The sequence below is a fragment of the Acinonyx jubatus genome, chromosome C2 (assembly GCF_027475565.1).
Source record: "Acinonyx jubatus isolate Ajub_Pintada_27869175 chromosome C2, VMU_Ajub_asm_v1.0, whole genome shotgun sequence".
Lineage (NCBI taxonomy): Eukaryota > Metazoa > Chordata > Mammalia > Carnivora > Felidae > Acinonyx > Acinonyx jubatus.
Genome location: NC_069384.1, coordinates 47,322,954 through 47,339,921, shown reverse-complemented (window position 1 = coordinate 47,339,921; position 16,968 = coordinate 47,322,954). Strand labels below are relative to the sequence as shown.

At 35.2% G+C, this 16,968-nt stretch overlaps 1 protein-coding gene across 2 annotated transcripts in view; it reads right to left on the bottom strand.

Moving 5' to 3' along the window:
- TBC1D23 (TBC1 domain family member 23) overlaps positions 1–16,968 on the bottom strand; it is a 58,552-nt gene that overhangs the window by 24,651 nt on the left and 16,933 nt on the right. For both annotated transcript variants that reach the window (XM_015065941.3, XM_015065942.3), the window contains exons 2-8: positions 12,185–12,296; positions 10,717–10,822; positions 9,499–9,703; positions 5,513–5,636; positions 2,335–2,459; positions 2,195–2,241; positions 1,266–1,369 (exon numbers count right to left, since the gene is read on the bottom strand). In XM_015065941.3, coding sequence (XP_014921427.2) covers positions 1,266–1,369; positions 2,195–2,241; positions 2,335–2,459; positions 5,513–5,636; positions 9,499–9,703; positions 10,717–10,822; positions 12,185–12,296 — 823 coding nt within the window. The remainder of the gene's footprint in view (positions 1–1,265; positions 1,370–2,194; positions 2,242–2,334; positions 2,460–5,512; positions 5,637–9,498; positions 9,704–10,716; positions 10,823–12,184; positions 12,297–16,968) is intronic.

Sequence of the window (16,968 nt, the reverse complement as noted above, 5' to 3'; positions counted from 1 at the left end):
ATTAAATTTTTAAATGGTTACAACTTTTCATATTTTAACATAATAAAAACAAAAATAAGGCATAAATTATGCAATATACTGATCTACAGCCTGGTTTAATTAGCAACTGCTAGTGCAGATTATTTACTAGGTCTGAAGAATAAAAGCTGTTCCTCTTACAAGACTGAAAAGAGTAAAACTTCTTTTTCATCCAGCATCCTAAACCACTATCCCATCATCTGACTTGTCCCACTTTGTTAGCAGCTGAGGTGGTCTACATAAGGCAATTATTAAAATAGCTGAAATTAGTCCCTAGAAACAAATCTCTTTTTTAATTAATTAGTTTCAGGGGAAATGTTCTTAAAAGATTTTTCTTTTCTGCCTTTTGACACATATTATACTGAACATAATTTAACCTCATCTTGCTATTTCAGCGACATGACCACCAACTAGCAATTATTATTATAGAGTGCCTAAAAACAAATAAATAAAAGACAATACTGCTCTCATGGGCACCTGAGGTCATAGACAAATCTGCTTATTTTATAAATGGTAATTCTGTGCCTCCTCCAATATTAGCTTTTGCTTCTTGGAGTTTTACTTTCTAGGACTCACACCACTCGTGTTTCTAATCTGGTGTCCTTTCATTTGAAAGCATTTGTCTGGCCTGAGAAAGGTTCTAAGTCTCTATGTGACTAAAGGACCTTTTGGTCACAACTCTGCATCATTAAAATTGTGCAAAGCTGAACTCCAGATAAAGGAGACATAATCATACATCATCAGATTTCTGTAATATTTAAAGTCAAGAAAGCACTAGCATAAGAAATCTCTCCATTTCCTCATGATCAGAAATAATTAATAATCAGAGTGAAGTGAAATGGTTCCTAGCATATGTGTATGCTCTCTTTTCAATCTGTCCCTCCACTGGGGCAAGTATTTATAGTGAAAAATCACATAAAACTGCAACACAGACGACAGAAAAGAGGGGCACCTAGGTGGCCTACTCAGTTAGGTGCCCAACTCTTGATTTCGGCTCAGGTCATGATTTCAAGGTTCATGAGATCGAGCCCCACCTAGGGCTCCACACTGACAGAACAGAGCTAGCTTGGGATTCTCTCTCTCCCTCTCTCTCTCTGCCCTTCCCTGCTCATGCATTCTCTCTCTCAAAATAAATATTAAAAAAAAAAAAATGACAACCTAGAGTATTTTAACTGAAGTGGACACAACATGAACAATAAAACAATGTACAAAATGTGAAATACTGAAGCTGATAATTTGTCTTATACCTTCCTAAATGAAGCTGGTGTTTTACTGCAATAATACTGAGCCAGAGAGAAAAGGTCTTCTATATCCTCTAGATTCAAACTGGATGGAGTATTTTCTAAGAACTCTGAAAAACAATTACAGATATGAGAACATTTTTAAAAATTGTGGAAAATACAATCATGAACATTATTTATGTAGCAAAACTAGAATATCTTCAACATAATAAAAACTACATAAATGGAATGTCAATAGTAAAGCCTTTAAAACTGCTTAAGGAGCAGTGGAGTTTCCCAAAGGAGCTGACACTATTAATGCAATTCCGCTGTTAGTGAAAGATCGTTTCAGGCAATCAACTCATATTCATTAGCCTTGATTGCAGCACTGTGATTTATTTAACAAACACATGTTAAGTGCCAGGGCCCCTGGAAACAAAAAGTGACTAAGAAATAATTCCTGACTTAAGGAATTCTGTCTTGTGTGAGAAATGTGAAAATTAACCACTATAATGTTGTGAGATAAACATTATAATACAAATAATACAAAGTGGCAGTACAAAGAGGAAGTAATAACTAAATCTGTGTGGGGGCTAGAATGGCAAAACCCCAAAAAAAGTACCAAATTTCCACAATGAAAGTAATTATGAAATCTGAGTATTCAAAGGTAAATTAAGAAGGAAGAGGGGAGAAAGAGGAGGGCATCTGGTATGAACAATGAAACGTAAGAAACAGTATATGAAAAGGAACTGAAAGACTGAAAAAAACATGGAAGAAATGAATGAGGATGGCAAAATCAAGGGAAAATAGGCCTTAAGGTCTGTACCTATAGAGTGTATATGAGTTGAATGAAACCTCAGAGTTCTGTAGACTAATCTCTGAAATATACAGATGAGAAAACTGAGTTTTAGAAAATTAAGTGACGTGAAATATTTTCTCTACAGTAAGTTACTTACGGATAACTTCTTCTTTGCTATCAGACTCCTGTGCTAAAATAACTTCTCTGTAAAAGAGAAACAAATGAATTTGAGTTAAATATTAACAGAACATCCTGAGACTAGAAAGGCAAAAAAAATCTAAGCAACTTGATACTTACTTTGCATTAACAAGGATTATTAACATTAAGAAATAAATAAAAAATGGATCTGCTTGTTGTAGATATCCATCCCATATTGCCTGAGTGACTTCAATGGAACAGTAACATGCAAAAAGGCTTCCGAGCTGTAATCAGGAAATGAAATGAGACATAAACCACGGGAAATGACCTGTTCTTTTAAAAGTATGAAAACAAATGTGTAACATTATATCCAATTATCTGCACCTGATACTTAATGTGTAGCTTAATTTTAATGTATGTAATGCAAAGGCAGAATATGTAGATTCAAGGCATAATGACACCACTTACTAGCTGTGTGACTTAGGCATATTACTTAACCTCTAAAACTCCCATTTCTACTTAAAAAGGGGGGGCGGGGAAACTGCTCCCGTTCTTCTACCATTGTTGTGGAGAGATAATTAACCTAGAGTATCTAAAGTCACTAATACATATATGCCATAACATAATAACTGGCATAACTACCACTATAAGGGTACCCAGCATAATTATTATGATTCTTCACCTACAAGGTAACTGTAAGGATCAAACATGGTTAGTTAAGAACACAGAGTCAACTTTCAATGACAAGCAAGGTGACTTGCTGCCAAAGCTTACATGTCCATCATCTGAAATACATGAGACATTTATATCCCTGTGTTTCAGGAGCTCTGTGGTCTTCTCTCTTAAATAAAAGAGCTGTTTAATAAGTTTCTCTAGAGCCTGTGTTTTAAACTGCATAAACTCAGTGATCTGTTTATTCAATTTTCATTAGCTACAGAAACAATTCCATTTAGGGGTTTAAATTGAAAACATTTTTAATGGCTAATGGGAACATATACATTGGTGCATATTTTGTGCCAGTACTAAACTACTGTCACATATCCTTTATTATCTCTTATTTAAAATAGTCTCACAACAGTCCTTCAACGTTGACATTTTTCTCCCCATTTTACATGTGAGGAAATAAACTGGTGTTAAACAACCTTCCCAAGCTCAAAGAGATAGTGAGTGGCAGTATTTACACTAGAAAAATGACCTGAGATTCCACAGCCCAAGCTAACTGCCATTACACTTCACCACAAAGCTTTTAAGTATAAAATGTTACTAATGTTTTTTTGTTGTTTTCAAAATTACTATTACAAATAAGATTACTATTACAAATACCAGGGGCACTTAGGTGGCTCAGTCAGTCGGTTAAGTGTCCGACTTTGGTCCAGGTTATGGTCTTGCAGTTTGTGAGTTCAAGTCCCCCATCGGGGTCTCTGCTGTCAGCACAGAGCCTGCTTCAGATCCTCTGTCCCCGCTCCCCCCACCGGCCCCTTCCCCACTCATTCTCTCTCTCAAAAATAAGTAAACTTTGAAAGAAAAAAAGGTTACTATTACAAATCCCAAAGATGTAAATACAAATAGAACTGCAATATATGCATACATGCAATATATGGCCATCATTAAAGTCACATAGCCAAACTACAGCTATCATTGCATTGCTCACAGTTGTAGGTCCCTCAAGGTTTAAGAACTAGCTTTAATGGTTTCATCTCATGATTAAAAAAAAAAAAAAAAAGACTCCATTCCATAGACATGATACTAATAGCAAGAACTAGTTGGGGCATTGACTGAAGAGAAACCAGTTGTTTTAGTACGTGGTAAAATCTACTACTGGAACTGAAGACTAATTCAGAGTTGTGGCAACAGAAAGAGCATTTCTGAGGCATGATGTGACAGCAGAGACCTCTATAAGGCATCAGAATGCTTAGTTTTTTACTTGAATACAAATAAGTATGAATGGCAATATATGAATCTCAGTGAAACTACAATTTTATAGGTGTTGTATGATTTCAACTCAAAGTGATAAGACTGTGGCTAACACTAAAGAGTAGGCTGCTGCAGTCTGAGATTTAATATGACAGTTGAAACCAGTTCTCTTAAGTACCTTTTCCTGATTGTTTACTCATCTCATCCCCTCTGAGGTAGGTATTACTATTCTTCCCATTTTACAGATAAAGAAATTGAAGCTCAGAGGCTAAGTGTTTTAAATCACACAGTTAATAAGTGAAAGAAAGGAATCCTTTCTGAAGAAAGCTAGGTTAAGACATGATCAACGAGTATGTTTAATTTCTGAATATATATTCTTCTAGGACTCAATCACTGTTTTAGAAAGATCTTCAAGTTAATTGAGAAGAGCAGTTCTCAAAGTGTAGTCTGAGGAGCCCTAGACGTCCCCAAGAGTATTTTTTACAGGGGAGTCCATGAGGTCAAACTATTTTCATAATAACACGTGAACTTTAATTGCCTTTTTCATACTCGTTCTCTCACAAGTGAACAATACTTTTCCAAAGGCTACATGAATTGTGGTACCATCACAGACTGAATAAAGAAGCAGGTATGAGAATCTACCTATTTGTGATCCAGCCGAATATTGAGATTTGCAAAAATATAAAACAATGTCACTATTCTAATTTTCTTTTGGAAAATACAGTTATTTTGCATTAGAAAAATAGGCTATTAATGTTAACATGTAATGGATTTATCACTACTTCTAAATGAATATTTAAATTTCTTAGTTTTAATTTCTAACCATCATAATCTGTATAAACTAGAGATCCTCAATAAACATGGGGTATAAAAAGTCCTGACACCAAAGGGTCTGAGAACCACTGACCCAGAATAATAAAACTTCCCATTCAAAATATATAGAATAACAGAGCACTGAGATGTACTTTGTATTTCTTTATATTGATCATTTCTTAATGATCAATATAATCTTAAGTCTTTTTCCTCATGTTTGGATATCAATTCTTATACACACCATCAACAATTTAATCACACAAAGTTTTAAAGTGAACTGATACATACCACATATTTACATATATTACATGCCCATATTAGCACATATTGCATACATATATCTCACAAATATTACATATGAATGTACTATCTATGCAATATGAGATACATGTAAAACAAAAGGCTAAACTTCATTTTAAATAATCTGAACTAACATGGTCAAGAACTAAAAAACCTATTTTGGAAGTACCAATAATTTTACTCCTTTGGTTTAAGTAGTAACGGTCTATAATTTAGTACTTTTCTTTCTCTTCCTTGGGGGAAAATAAACCTAACTATAGTTTTATAGAAAGCTATTTTTCATTAAGTGTTCCTACTTTCACTTTATTACCCAGTTGAGTGCATAGGAGTCTGGAGTAATTTTCTTTGTATCAAGAAAAGAACAAAGCTCAGGCTCATGGTATTGGATGAGTAATCGGAAAAGATGAAATGGTCTTCCCTTCAGAGAACAATCCCTAAAAGACAAGAGAAGCAAGGTTTTTGCATTAATGGATCAGAAATGATCATATCAGTAACTAGTCCTCCTGCAACACCCACCTCCTTCTCCCCACCCCCCAAAATGCCTGAACACCACAGCATTCACAGCAAGCCTACCTGATACATCAGCCAGAAATCTCTTGCTAACACCTAATATCCCTGATTTGACAGAAAGTTTGTAGAAACAGCAGGTCTACAGCCAACTCTAAGGAGATTCTCTCCAGCTCAACCCAGGCAGCACTCAAAAGAAAGAACTACAGGGACCACTGGAAAGAGCAGGACCATTTAGGTTATTTTGACAAGTTCTACATCCCAAAAGGAGAACTACAGAGGTCTAAAAAAAAAAAAAAAAAGACCAGCTCTCTTCTTCCCCTCCAAATACAAGGAAACTCCTAGGAAGGCTTTAGGTTAGCTCCATAGTTAACATACTCAATTAGGAATGTCCTTTAGCAGAGGTAAAAGTCTGAAATGGCCACAGGTAACAAAATACTGGATCAAGAGCCTTAGTTGAAGTGGCCTGGGTACTAGTGCTCAGAATGAATCCCAAGAGGTACAAAACACTTTATTAAACAAGAGTACTACTTCTTGCCTTCTTCCCTTGCGTCTAATGAATCAATAAAAATGTAAACAGCTCAAGGACAGGTGATCTCAATAAAAGTCAATATTTACTGAGAAAATATCACATGCCAGACACTGTAACAGGCACTTTACAAAGTTATCTAATTTTATCTTGACAAGCAACCCTATGAAACAGTTACTATTATTCTCCTCATTTTACAGATGAGAAAACTGAAGCTTAGCTGTGGGCAAGTAACTCACCCAAGGTCACATAGTTTAAAAAGTCAGCTAAGAGCTGTACACAAAAACTGTGCATTAAACTATTATGCCATACGACTCTTCTCTATATATAATTCAGTATTTCAACAAGCGGTATTTTGGTAGAAGCACAGTCTCCAAAAAAAGCAAATTGTAAAGAAATTGAAATGAAGCAAAAGGCTTCATGTGAAAAAGCTAATGAAATGAATGTCACAGTTTTAACATAAAAGCACTGATAAAGAATATTGTCAAATGCTATTTAAGTAGGAACAATGAAAAACAATTTCTGCAAAACCAAGATCTGAGATCAATGCCAGGATTTGGTATCACTCTCTATCTACTTTTTTTTTTTTTATATTGTAGATAACAGGGAAATTTTGTAGAGAAGGCCCTAGGCTGTTAATTCAGAAGCCCAGAGACAGAACTGGATTCATACTGGCAAGATTACCTCTTCCTTCACCTGAATACTTTCCCCACTCTAACATATGCAAGGCAATTGACTGTTAAGGCAAGACACGGAAACCTTAGAGTAGAGACATAAAATTGTAGGAACCATTGCCTAGTATGTGTCCCTAGCAGGACATCTCAGGGAGTTAGCTACTGCAACAGCATTTATTCATTTAATAGCTCTGTACTGCAAAGCTACTCTCCACTGCAAGGCACTGTGCTTGACTTGACAGGATTCTACCCATGTTACACTGGATCTGTAATGAGAAGATACATTACAATGGAATTCTTCTAGCAGCATTTTGTGGGGCTGTGTTCTATCCAGAGGCATTAATGCTGACCCTGCCTGGAGTGCTGTATTACATGTGGAACTCATAGAAACAGTACCTGGAGGAACCTAACAAGATAGTGTACTATACAACTCAGGGTAAAGCCCCCTCCCCTACTATTGCTAACTACCACTACCAACATAGTCTCTAGAGAAAAAGTTGGAGCATCATGTCCCTTGCCATCACTAGCTCTGTTACACCGAGCAGTGGTAAAATACAAGCAGTTGAGAAACCTAGTGCAACTGAATGATTCATAAGTATGAATTCCAGTCTTGCTCTACCACGACCACAGTCCTGATTCCTGGCATCTCTGGGTCTGTTTTATGTATATGAAGCACTGTGGCTTCAAGGTAGCAAAGAGGTTCTCTACCCTGGGGAGTTTTTAAAAAATATGCCTAGGCTCTACCTAGTGCACTTATAGTTGAAACTTCAAGGACCCACATGTTTTAAAAGTTCTTGGGCTAAACAGACATTTCCCCAAAGAAGATACACACACTGCCAGAAAGCACATGAAAGATGCTAAACATCACTGACTATCACAGAAATGCAAAGCAAAACCATAATGAGATATCACTTCACACTCATTAGTTTGGCTATAATAATTTTTTTTTAATGTTGACAGTGGAAAAAGTGGGATCTTCATTCACTACTGGTGGAAATGTAAAATGATATACTTATGGAAAAGGCTGGCAATTCCTCAAAAGGTTAAACATAGAGTCACAATATAACTCAGCAATTTCACTTCTAGGTACATACCCAAGAGAAATGAAATACATGTCTACACAAAAACTTGTACACAAATGTTCATAGCAGCATTATTCATAACCAAACTGTGAAAATAATCCAAATGTCCAACTGTTGAATGAGTAAATAAAATGTGATATAGCCATGCAATGCATGTAAATTCACAGACACAGAAAGATTGCCTCAGGAAGTGGTTGCTTAGGGCTGACAGTGTTGGGGGAAAATGGAGAGTTGACTACTAATGGGTACAGGATTCCTTCTTGGAGATGAAAATGTTCTAAAAAATTTTGTGGTTATGGCTGCACAATCCTGTGACTATACTAAAAAACAATGAGCTATACACACACTAAAAGGATAAATTTTATGATCTGAAAATGGTATCTTGAGCTATTAAAGAAAAAGTTATTCAGTGGTTTCTAACAAGCAACCAGGGTGGAAAACTGTATTAGTTAAAACACAGGTGGCCATCCAAACTTAGGTTCAAATCTTGACTCAGACATACACCAGACGTGTAATCATGAGTCAGTCTTTAATCTCTTTCTTTGCCTCAGTTTTTGTACTTGTATATCAGAGATACCTACCCTTTAGCGGTCATAGTTTAAATAAGAAAACACACAAAACACCTGCATTTAGTATAGTGTGTATCACAGAAATCAGTAAAGAATGGTAGTCATTTAACTACCAAGCTCCAGAATAGTAGAGTTCTCTACTTTGGCTGCACATTGCAGTCAACTGAGAAGCTCTAAAAAAAACAATGATGCCTGGGTGCCCTTCTCAGAGATTTGATAGTCAGATATAAAAATACGCATCAGGATTCTTAAGAGCTCCCTCAAGGACTCCAGTGTGCATCCAAAATTCCCTGTGCAGATTATGTCAAAAGTTCCTCTTCCCTCTGAAATCCTGACTACCTAATCGGTAACACAGGGAACTACAAGAATTCTTTCCGGCCTCATGGATGCAGCCCCTGCACTACCTCGCCTCTGGCCCTCCACACCTGCAACCATCTAAACATCTACCTATCTAGTCTCAGCCTAAGGGTCACTTGCCCAGGGAAGTCATCTCTGACCTCCAGGACAAGTTAGGTCGCCCCCACTGAATATGCCCTTAGCATTCTATATTTCATCTTCCTAATACTCAGCACACTCCTAATTACTCGTTCAGTGCCTGCATATATAGGATTACATTTCAAGCTGTAATGCTAGCACCTCACTTAAGGCAGCACTCCAAAAATTTTACTTTTCGTATAGACACTATAATGTTATTTTTATAAGGAAAGAAATTATAATAGGGATACTACCAAAAGATTGTACCAACTTTACAAGCATAAATTCTTAACCAAAGAACCCTTTAAAAAATGTTTACAACCACAGAAATAAAGTCAAATAACAGTTAAGATTCAAATACTTGAACCTTTTACTTTACCACCAAAGTAAATCTAACTTTAGTTCAAAACAAATCAGACTTTTATTCATTTAAAAACTATTATTACTAAAACGTGTTTTACCTGGGGATGTACTTATTCATGATAGCATAAAAGCAGTTGTATAAATCGCTGCGTGGCAACTGAAGATGCACCAATGGTTTCAGTAGATGTATCCAGCTGAGGGATGTGCTGTAGTTAATGTTACGTGATTTACAGTAAAAGGTGATTACGGATTCAATATCCAAAAGTAATTCTGTTGCTTTCTCTTGTGGCACTGAAAGCTGTTCTAGAAAATAAGTGTCAAAATTAAGTTACCAAGGGCCTGTTAGAGACTCAGTTATTGCAAGTAACACTTGTTTTCAAACACACAATACTTTCTTAGTGTATTCAGAGCATGACAAGGGCAAAAGAAAACTACGCAAAAGCATGTTTCCTTTTATTTAGTATTTACTAGCTATTCAGTATTTAACTCAGTAATACTTGACCTATATATATGTTAAACATAAAAATGGGCAATCCGAGGTAGAGAGGTAGGAAAGATGCTTAACCCATATTCCTGGAAAGCAAAAAGGTGTTTTCTAAACAAAAGATTATCATCTACCCAATGATGGGCAGCTGTCACTATAGCTTTGTCAGAGAAGGTTATTAATTCCCTACCAATAAATTCCCTTTCCTTTGAATACACTAGCAATAATGTTTCTGTTGTGGTTAGTACACAAAAGCCTATCTAATAAAATTTAACTAAATTGTAATAAAAAGAAAAACAAAAAGACACTAAGGACTATAGATGAATTTAAAAATACAAACTAAATTCATTTAAGCTTGAAAAGACCTTGTGGAGTGACAGGAAACCTTTTCATCCACGACTTAAAATAGTTTTGTGGGTTTTTTTTTTTATTACAGATCATTACCTATGATCTGCAAAAGTTTATAGGTAAACTTTTAGAACACAGACCCCTTTAATGTGAAGACTAAAGATCATACAGACCTTTTCACAAAAAAACAATTTTAAAACTGCAACAAAACTATAAAGGTACCAGAAGAACTGAACATATAAGCCAAAAAACAAAAAAAAAAAAACAAAAAAAACCCTACACTAAAAATTGGGCTCTCTTTCTTATAAATACTAGATATTACTTCATAAGAATTTCCAAAGAGAAGTCCTACGACTGCTTACTAGCCATTCACAAATTTAACATATCCCAAACTGTAACAAGATGATTCTATTAAAGAGTAACTCTTCTACCTCACAATATTATTTTCAAAATTTTTCAGTTTGAAAACAATTATTAAACTTACCGATAAACTCTACACAATCTTTGTGAATGGCATTCTGTTCTGGCAAGTCTAAAATACCATCCCATGATGCCAAACTATCACCTTTTCCTGCAACATTTAGAGCAATCTGGAAGAAAGATAAAAGCAATTAGCTTTGTATGTCATGTCTCATTTTTAGAAAATATACTGTAATAATGGAAAGTCCTGAATTTTGAAATAATAATACATACTTCAAAGATTACAAAGTAATGTATTTACACTCCACCAAATGCTGATCCCTTCAGTCATATCATAATGAACACAATTATTTTAAATCTCCCTACATTAAATTTTACTACTTCATGTCAATCCAGTGAATAGCATACACAAATTTATTTCAGCAAACATCATCAATATTATAGACTGAATGTTTGTGTCCTCCCACAAAATTCAGATGTTGAAACCTAATCCCCAATGCGATGTTATTTAGAGGTGAGGCGTTTGGGAGGTGATTAGGTCATGAGGGTGGAGCCCTCATAATGGAATTAGTGCCTTCATAAAAGAGACCCCAGAGAGCCCCTATCCCTTCAGCCATGTGAGGACACATTAAGGAATTATTATTTTTTTTAGTTTAATGGTATTATGCTTATTTTAAAAGTCTTTATCTTTTAGACTTTCGTACTAAAGTATTTTAGTGTGCTACCAAGGATTTGCTTTAAAATAATCCAGTGGGTGAGACAGGGAGGAAAGCATAGAGATACTAATCACACAAGACTGGCCAAATATTAACAGTTAAAACTAAGTGATGGGTCACGGGGGTTCATTTTGTAAGTCTACTTTTGTATGTGTTTTAAATTTCTACAATAAAACATTCAGAATGCTATGTACAATTATTATTCCATTTCTGTTACAGATATATGTGCAGAGAAGAAAAAATAAAAAGATATATACCAAGACATTATTATGTGTTTTACCCATAGGTGATAGACAGTAGATAGTTTTTATCTTATCTGCTGCTTGTATGTTTTAACAAACAGTATTTCTTTTGTAATCATAACAAAATCTTAATTTAAAATTAAAAAGTGACATATGCACTACAGAACAGATGAAGAGGAAAATAAAGCAAAGTAAAATGTCCTATAATTCCAACACACAGAGAGACCTATGTCCTCTCCCCACCTTGTCTTTAATATAGCTGAGATAATTCCATGTCTGCAATTATAAATCCTATTTTACTCATTGGTTGCATTTTCCCATTTCATTAAACAATCTTTATAAACATCATTTGTAATGACTACAAAAGAAAAAGCATTGCCCTTCAAAACCTATATTATTAAATAACCAAACATGACAGAAACACACCATTTAAGTTGCTCTGTTTGATAAATTCTCTAGATGCAACATGGTCAGAAGATGATAAAGTTTTCTGCAACTTAGACAAATGAACATAAAAATTCTCAAATGTTATTCTTAAGTGATGACATTTTGCTTTAGTTTTCAGTTACTTTACCTTCCAAACTTTGGCCCTCAGATTAGCAGGTAGTGGTCTTCCCTGAATTATATTTCTCAAAGTTTCAAGATCACAACCTCCTGCTTCCAGAGCTTCTGCAAGATCTTTTTCCCTAAAAAACAAGTCCTTAATAGATCAATTCTACTTATTTTTTTCTTATTGAAGATTAATTTATAACCATGGCCTATTAAAGGCTGTGTGTGTCTACGAAGAAAAGGTTCTCAGTAGCCAAAATGTAATGCCAAGGCATACACAGCATTTTGTTTCCTTGGAAGGGAATCTAGGGTTTCATGCAATTTACTCTCATTTTGCACTTAGTTCTAACAAGCTCAGTTATGTTTTCTAAAATTAAAGAAATTTAAAAAGAGAAGACAGCACAAGCAGGATGACAGCACTTAAAAGTCACAGTAATATTACTATTCATGGTAGTAGTACTGACTCACACTTTATAGAGCACTATCTTTGTGCCAGGCAGTGTTCCAAATACTGTCCAGGTGTTATTTTGATTCTCACAACAACCCTATGAAGTAACCACAATCATCACTGGCCCCAGTTTACATATGCAAAAGTTGAAGCAAAGAGGGGTTATATAGTTTATGAACACTCATCTAGTAAGTATTCTAGCCAAGATTCCAATTTTAACAGTCTGGTTCCAGAATTTATGCTCCTGATACTATGCTAAATAGTGGCAAAGAGGAGAAATAAAATTCTGCCAAGAATTCAGTGCTGTATGGGAATACTTAGTACATAACTCACACAGGTATCATGCCTAGAGCTGTGCCTAGCTTACAGTAAGTGTCCAATAAATGTCAGATGAACAAAAAAGTTCTAATGGCATCACCATTTTATATATTAAATATATATAATATATATATTCTTTTAAAGAAAAAGAATACATCATTGAGTACATCAGCAAGCAGTTATGTACAGTCTGCTAGGTTTAAGGAGAAAATTAAACATGAAATAAATTTTATTTTTGTTTGTATATGGTTAAAAAGAATATATTTTTCAAAAACTTTCACAAACATTATGAATTGTATTTTAGCCATGAAATAACCACTTAAAATAAGTAATTCTCTCAGAATTCTCAAAAGCTGAGTTTTAGTCATTGTTTATAATTTTAATGTACAAAACATAAGAAATCTATATAAATAAAAATCCATAACTCAGCCAGACAATTTCTAAAAATCTTTGAAGCAGCCTGAAAGAGTCTCCCACTACAATCAGGAAACCAAGATTTTGTCACACTGGGGGTGGGGGTGCGGGGGGGGTGGGAAGATGGTTTTGAGGAAAATAATTTACTACCATTTCACATTGTCTTAATAAGATAATGTAAATCTCCCCTACTGACAGGATTCCAAGAATATTAGTTTAAATGGGTAAATTTACTGGAGTGTTACCCTCTTAATGGAATGGAATTAAATGAAATATATATAATCACTTGGGATCATATTCAAAACAAAAGTAGTGATCAAATTTTAGCTACTACAAATTCATAAGAACAAGAATATAACTAGTAACCACGCAAGAAACATTTTTTTTTTCCTTTTGCTATGTGATCACCAAAGTGTTGGACAAGAAAGTGAGGGAAAAAGATTTCAAGTCTACTGTTCAGAAATGCTTCAGGCCTATAGTTGATAAAGAATGGGGTTTATCTCTTCTCATCTGGTCAAAATGTACAAGAGAGCCTGTTAGAATGTGAAAGGTTGTTTGTAACCATAAAACAAAGAAAATTTAATGTGATCTTTGAGAAATAAATACCATATTTTTAATGATTAAATATGTAAATGAACTGTAAATACCATCATATGAGATAGAATTCTTCTACCAAATAAATGAAGAACTAGAATTTTTCTATTTTTCAGGGCAAAAATCCTTGGTTTCTTTTTGAAGTAACTTTGCCAAATCCCTTACTATTCCAGACAACAAAGTCGGTATTCTAGGGCAAAATGCCCAACCCTCGACATACTTTTTAAATCATAATAATGTACAAGCACATCCCTGTTGATACAGCTGCTGTTGTAGTCTTTGATGCTGCCCCCAGGGAACCACAAACATGGTCTCCAACAGTACAACCATGAGCAAGAAACCAGAATACGCTCCAACTTAAGTAGTAAAAGGCATCTCTCACAAACTAAATTAATGTTATCTTCTGAACAAAGTATTCAAAAGTTCACTTATCAGACCTTCAACATTACAAATGCACTTGTAAAAAGTAGCAAAACAGCTGAAAATAGTGAAGTTAAATAATTCACGTAAGGGTCAAGTTCCTATCAAGAGATAGGAACTCTATGGCACTTAGCTCTCAAATAGAACTTTCCTTCCCCCTAAACCAAGTTTCCTTCTACTTTTGAGCAAGCAATACCTAACATTCAAAATCAAGACACATGTCTGGGGGGATATGATGGTGGGGGGGAGTTTATGGTTTTTTAAATCTTCTTTGAGGTGAGAATATTCAAAGTCAGAGAGGCTACAATGAACAAATTAGGACACTATAGACGCTGGAGAGGATGTGGAGAAACAGGAACCCTCTTGCACTGTTGGTGGGAATGCAAACTGGTGCAGCCACTTTGGAAAACAGTGTGGAGGTTCCTCAAAAAATTAAAAATAGATCTACCCTATAACCCAGCAATAGCACTGCTAGGAATTTACCCAAGGGATACAGGAGTGCTGATGCATAGGAGCACCTGTACCCCAATGTTTATAGCAGCACTTTCAACAATAGCCAAATTATGGAAAAAGACTAAATGTCCATCAACTGATGAATGGATATAGAAGTTGTGGTTTATATACACAATGGAATACTACTTGGCAATGAGAAAGAATGAAATATGGCCTTTGGTAGCAACGTGGATGGAACTGGAGAGTGTTATGTTAAGTGAATAAGTCATACGGAGAAAGACAGATACCATATGTTTTCACTCTAATGTGGATCCTGAGAAACTTAACAGAAGACCATGGGGGAGTGGAAGGGGGAAAAAAAAGTTACAGAGAGGGAAGGAGGCAAACCCTAAGAGACTCTTAAAAACAGAATAATCTGAGGGTTGATGGGGGGGGAAGTGGGTGATGGGCATTGAGGAGGGCACCTGTTGGGATGAGCACTGGGTGTTGTATGGAAACCAGCTGACAACAAATTTCATAATCAATCAATCAATCAATCAATCTTCTTTGATTATGGTGGCTTCTTACTAACCTCACAAGCCAAAGGTTGGTAGAAACGTACTGGGGATTCAGATAGCTCTTAAAATAGGAAAGTATAGGTCTTGTCCATTTATCCTAGTTAAATCTGGAAAATAAGTAACTGTCTACTTTGCTAGAAGGTTCAACACAAAGCAAATCTAAAGCTTTGGGGTTGCCAAGTAACAGAAATGCATCTCTTCCTAACTCTATGACATTGAAAACCATACTATTTGTTAGTACGACGCTACAGGTTATTGTTGATGACCTATCAAGGACACATTTTCAAAGCCTAAATAAAACAACAGAATTTCCCCTCACCTGATGGTTTGTGGCAACATCACCTAAACACTGTAACCCAAGTTGCTTTAGAATTATAGCAAGGCAAACAATGTGACTAAGTTCATATGAAGTTAATGTTTATTCAAACTAGCAACTGAATTTTTCTTCTTCAACCAAATGGTGAGTAACTTCTAGCATATGGAAGCATTTGCACAATGCAAGTTAAAGGGGTATGATGGGGGGGAACATGAATTTTTAAGCACTACCAAATTAAATACAGATTTCTAAATGCTTCTAGGATTAATAAATTCAATTTAAATTTTTGTACATAATTATTTTCTGAATATATTGAATCCATTCAAAATTATCATTTTTAAAAGCAACTAGGATTATGCATGTTGTGTTCCTAAAAGTCAAAAAGTCAGAGAAAATCTGCCACCGAAACAAAAAAAACTGTTTATTTCACTTTTTTCTAAATTGTTTTGCCCATAACCACATTCTAAAAATCTTCTTTTCCCTATAATTTCAAAATTTATTAAAACTTTAGCTGTACACACTCCAAACAGGAGGTGAAAACAACGCTTAGTTTATCTCTTATTTTTTTACATGTGTCTTTCTGCACTTAAACTCTACATCCATTATCAGCCATTCTCCACTCCTCCCCACCCTACTCCCAGCCTCTGGCAACCACTGATTTACTTTCTGTCCCTACACACTTACCTATTCTGGACATTTTATTTTTTAAAGTTTATTTATTTTTAAGTAATCTCTACACCCAATGTGGGGCTCAAATTCATAACCTCAAGATCAAGAGTCTCATGCTCTCCTAACTGAGCCAGTTAGGTGTCCCAATTCTGGACAGTTTATATATGGAATTTTATTTATGCAGTCTTTGTGTCTGGTTTCTTAGCATAATGTTTTCAACGTCTATCTATGTTATAGCATGTATCAGTACATGTTTTTTATTGCCAAATAATATTCCATTGCATGTTATACTACATTTTATTTATCCATTCATCAGTTAATAAACATTAGAGTTGTTTTAACTTTTTAGCTATATGACTGTCTCCTAATTTTGAAAATATGTATCAATAGTTAAACTACTTAAGTGTATGATGCATATGTATCATTTATTATTTATTCTTCTTAAGAAGGTCTGGAAGAATTTAAAAATCAATTCTATTAAAACTTCACACCTCGGAGTGGCAGAAGCATCTCCACAGTTGGAGGGAGAGAGCCTGGCAGAATCAAGGTGCGTGTATGTGAACTGGGGGAGATAAAATGGCATAGGCACGGAGGGGAAAGAACACTTTCTGTGGAGAGAC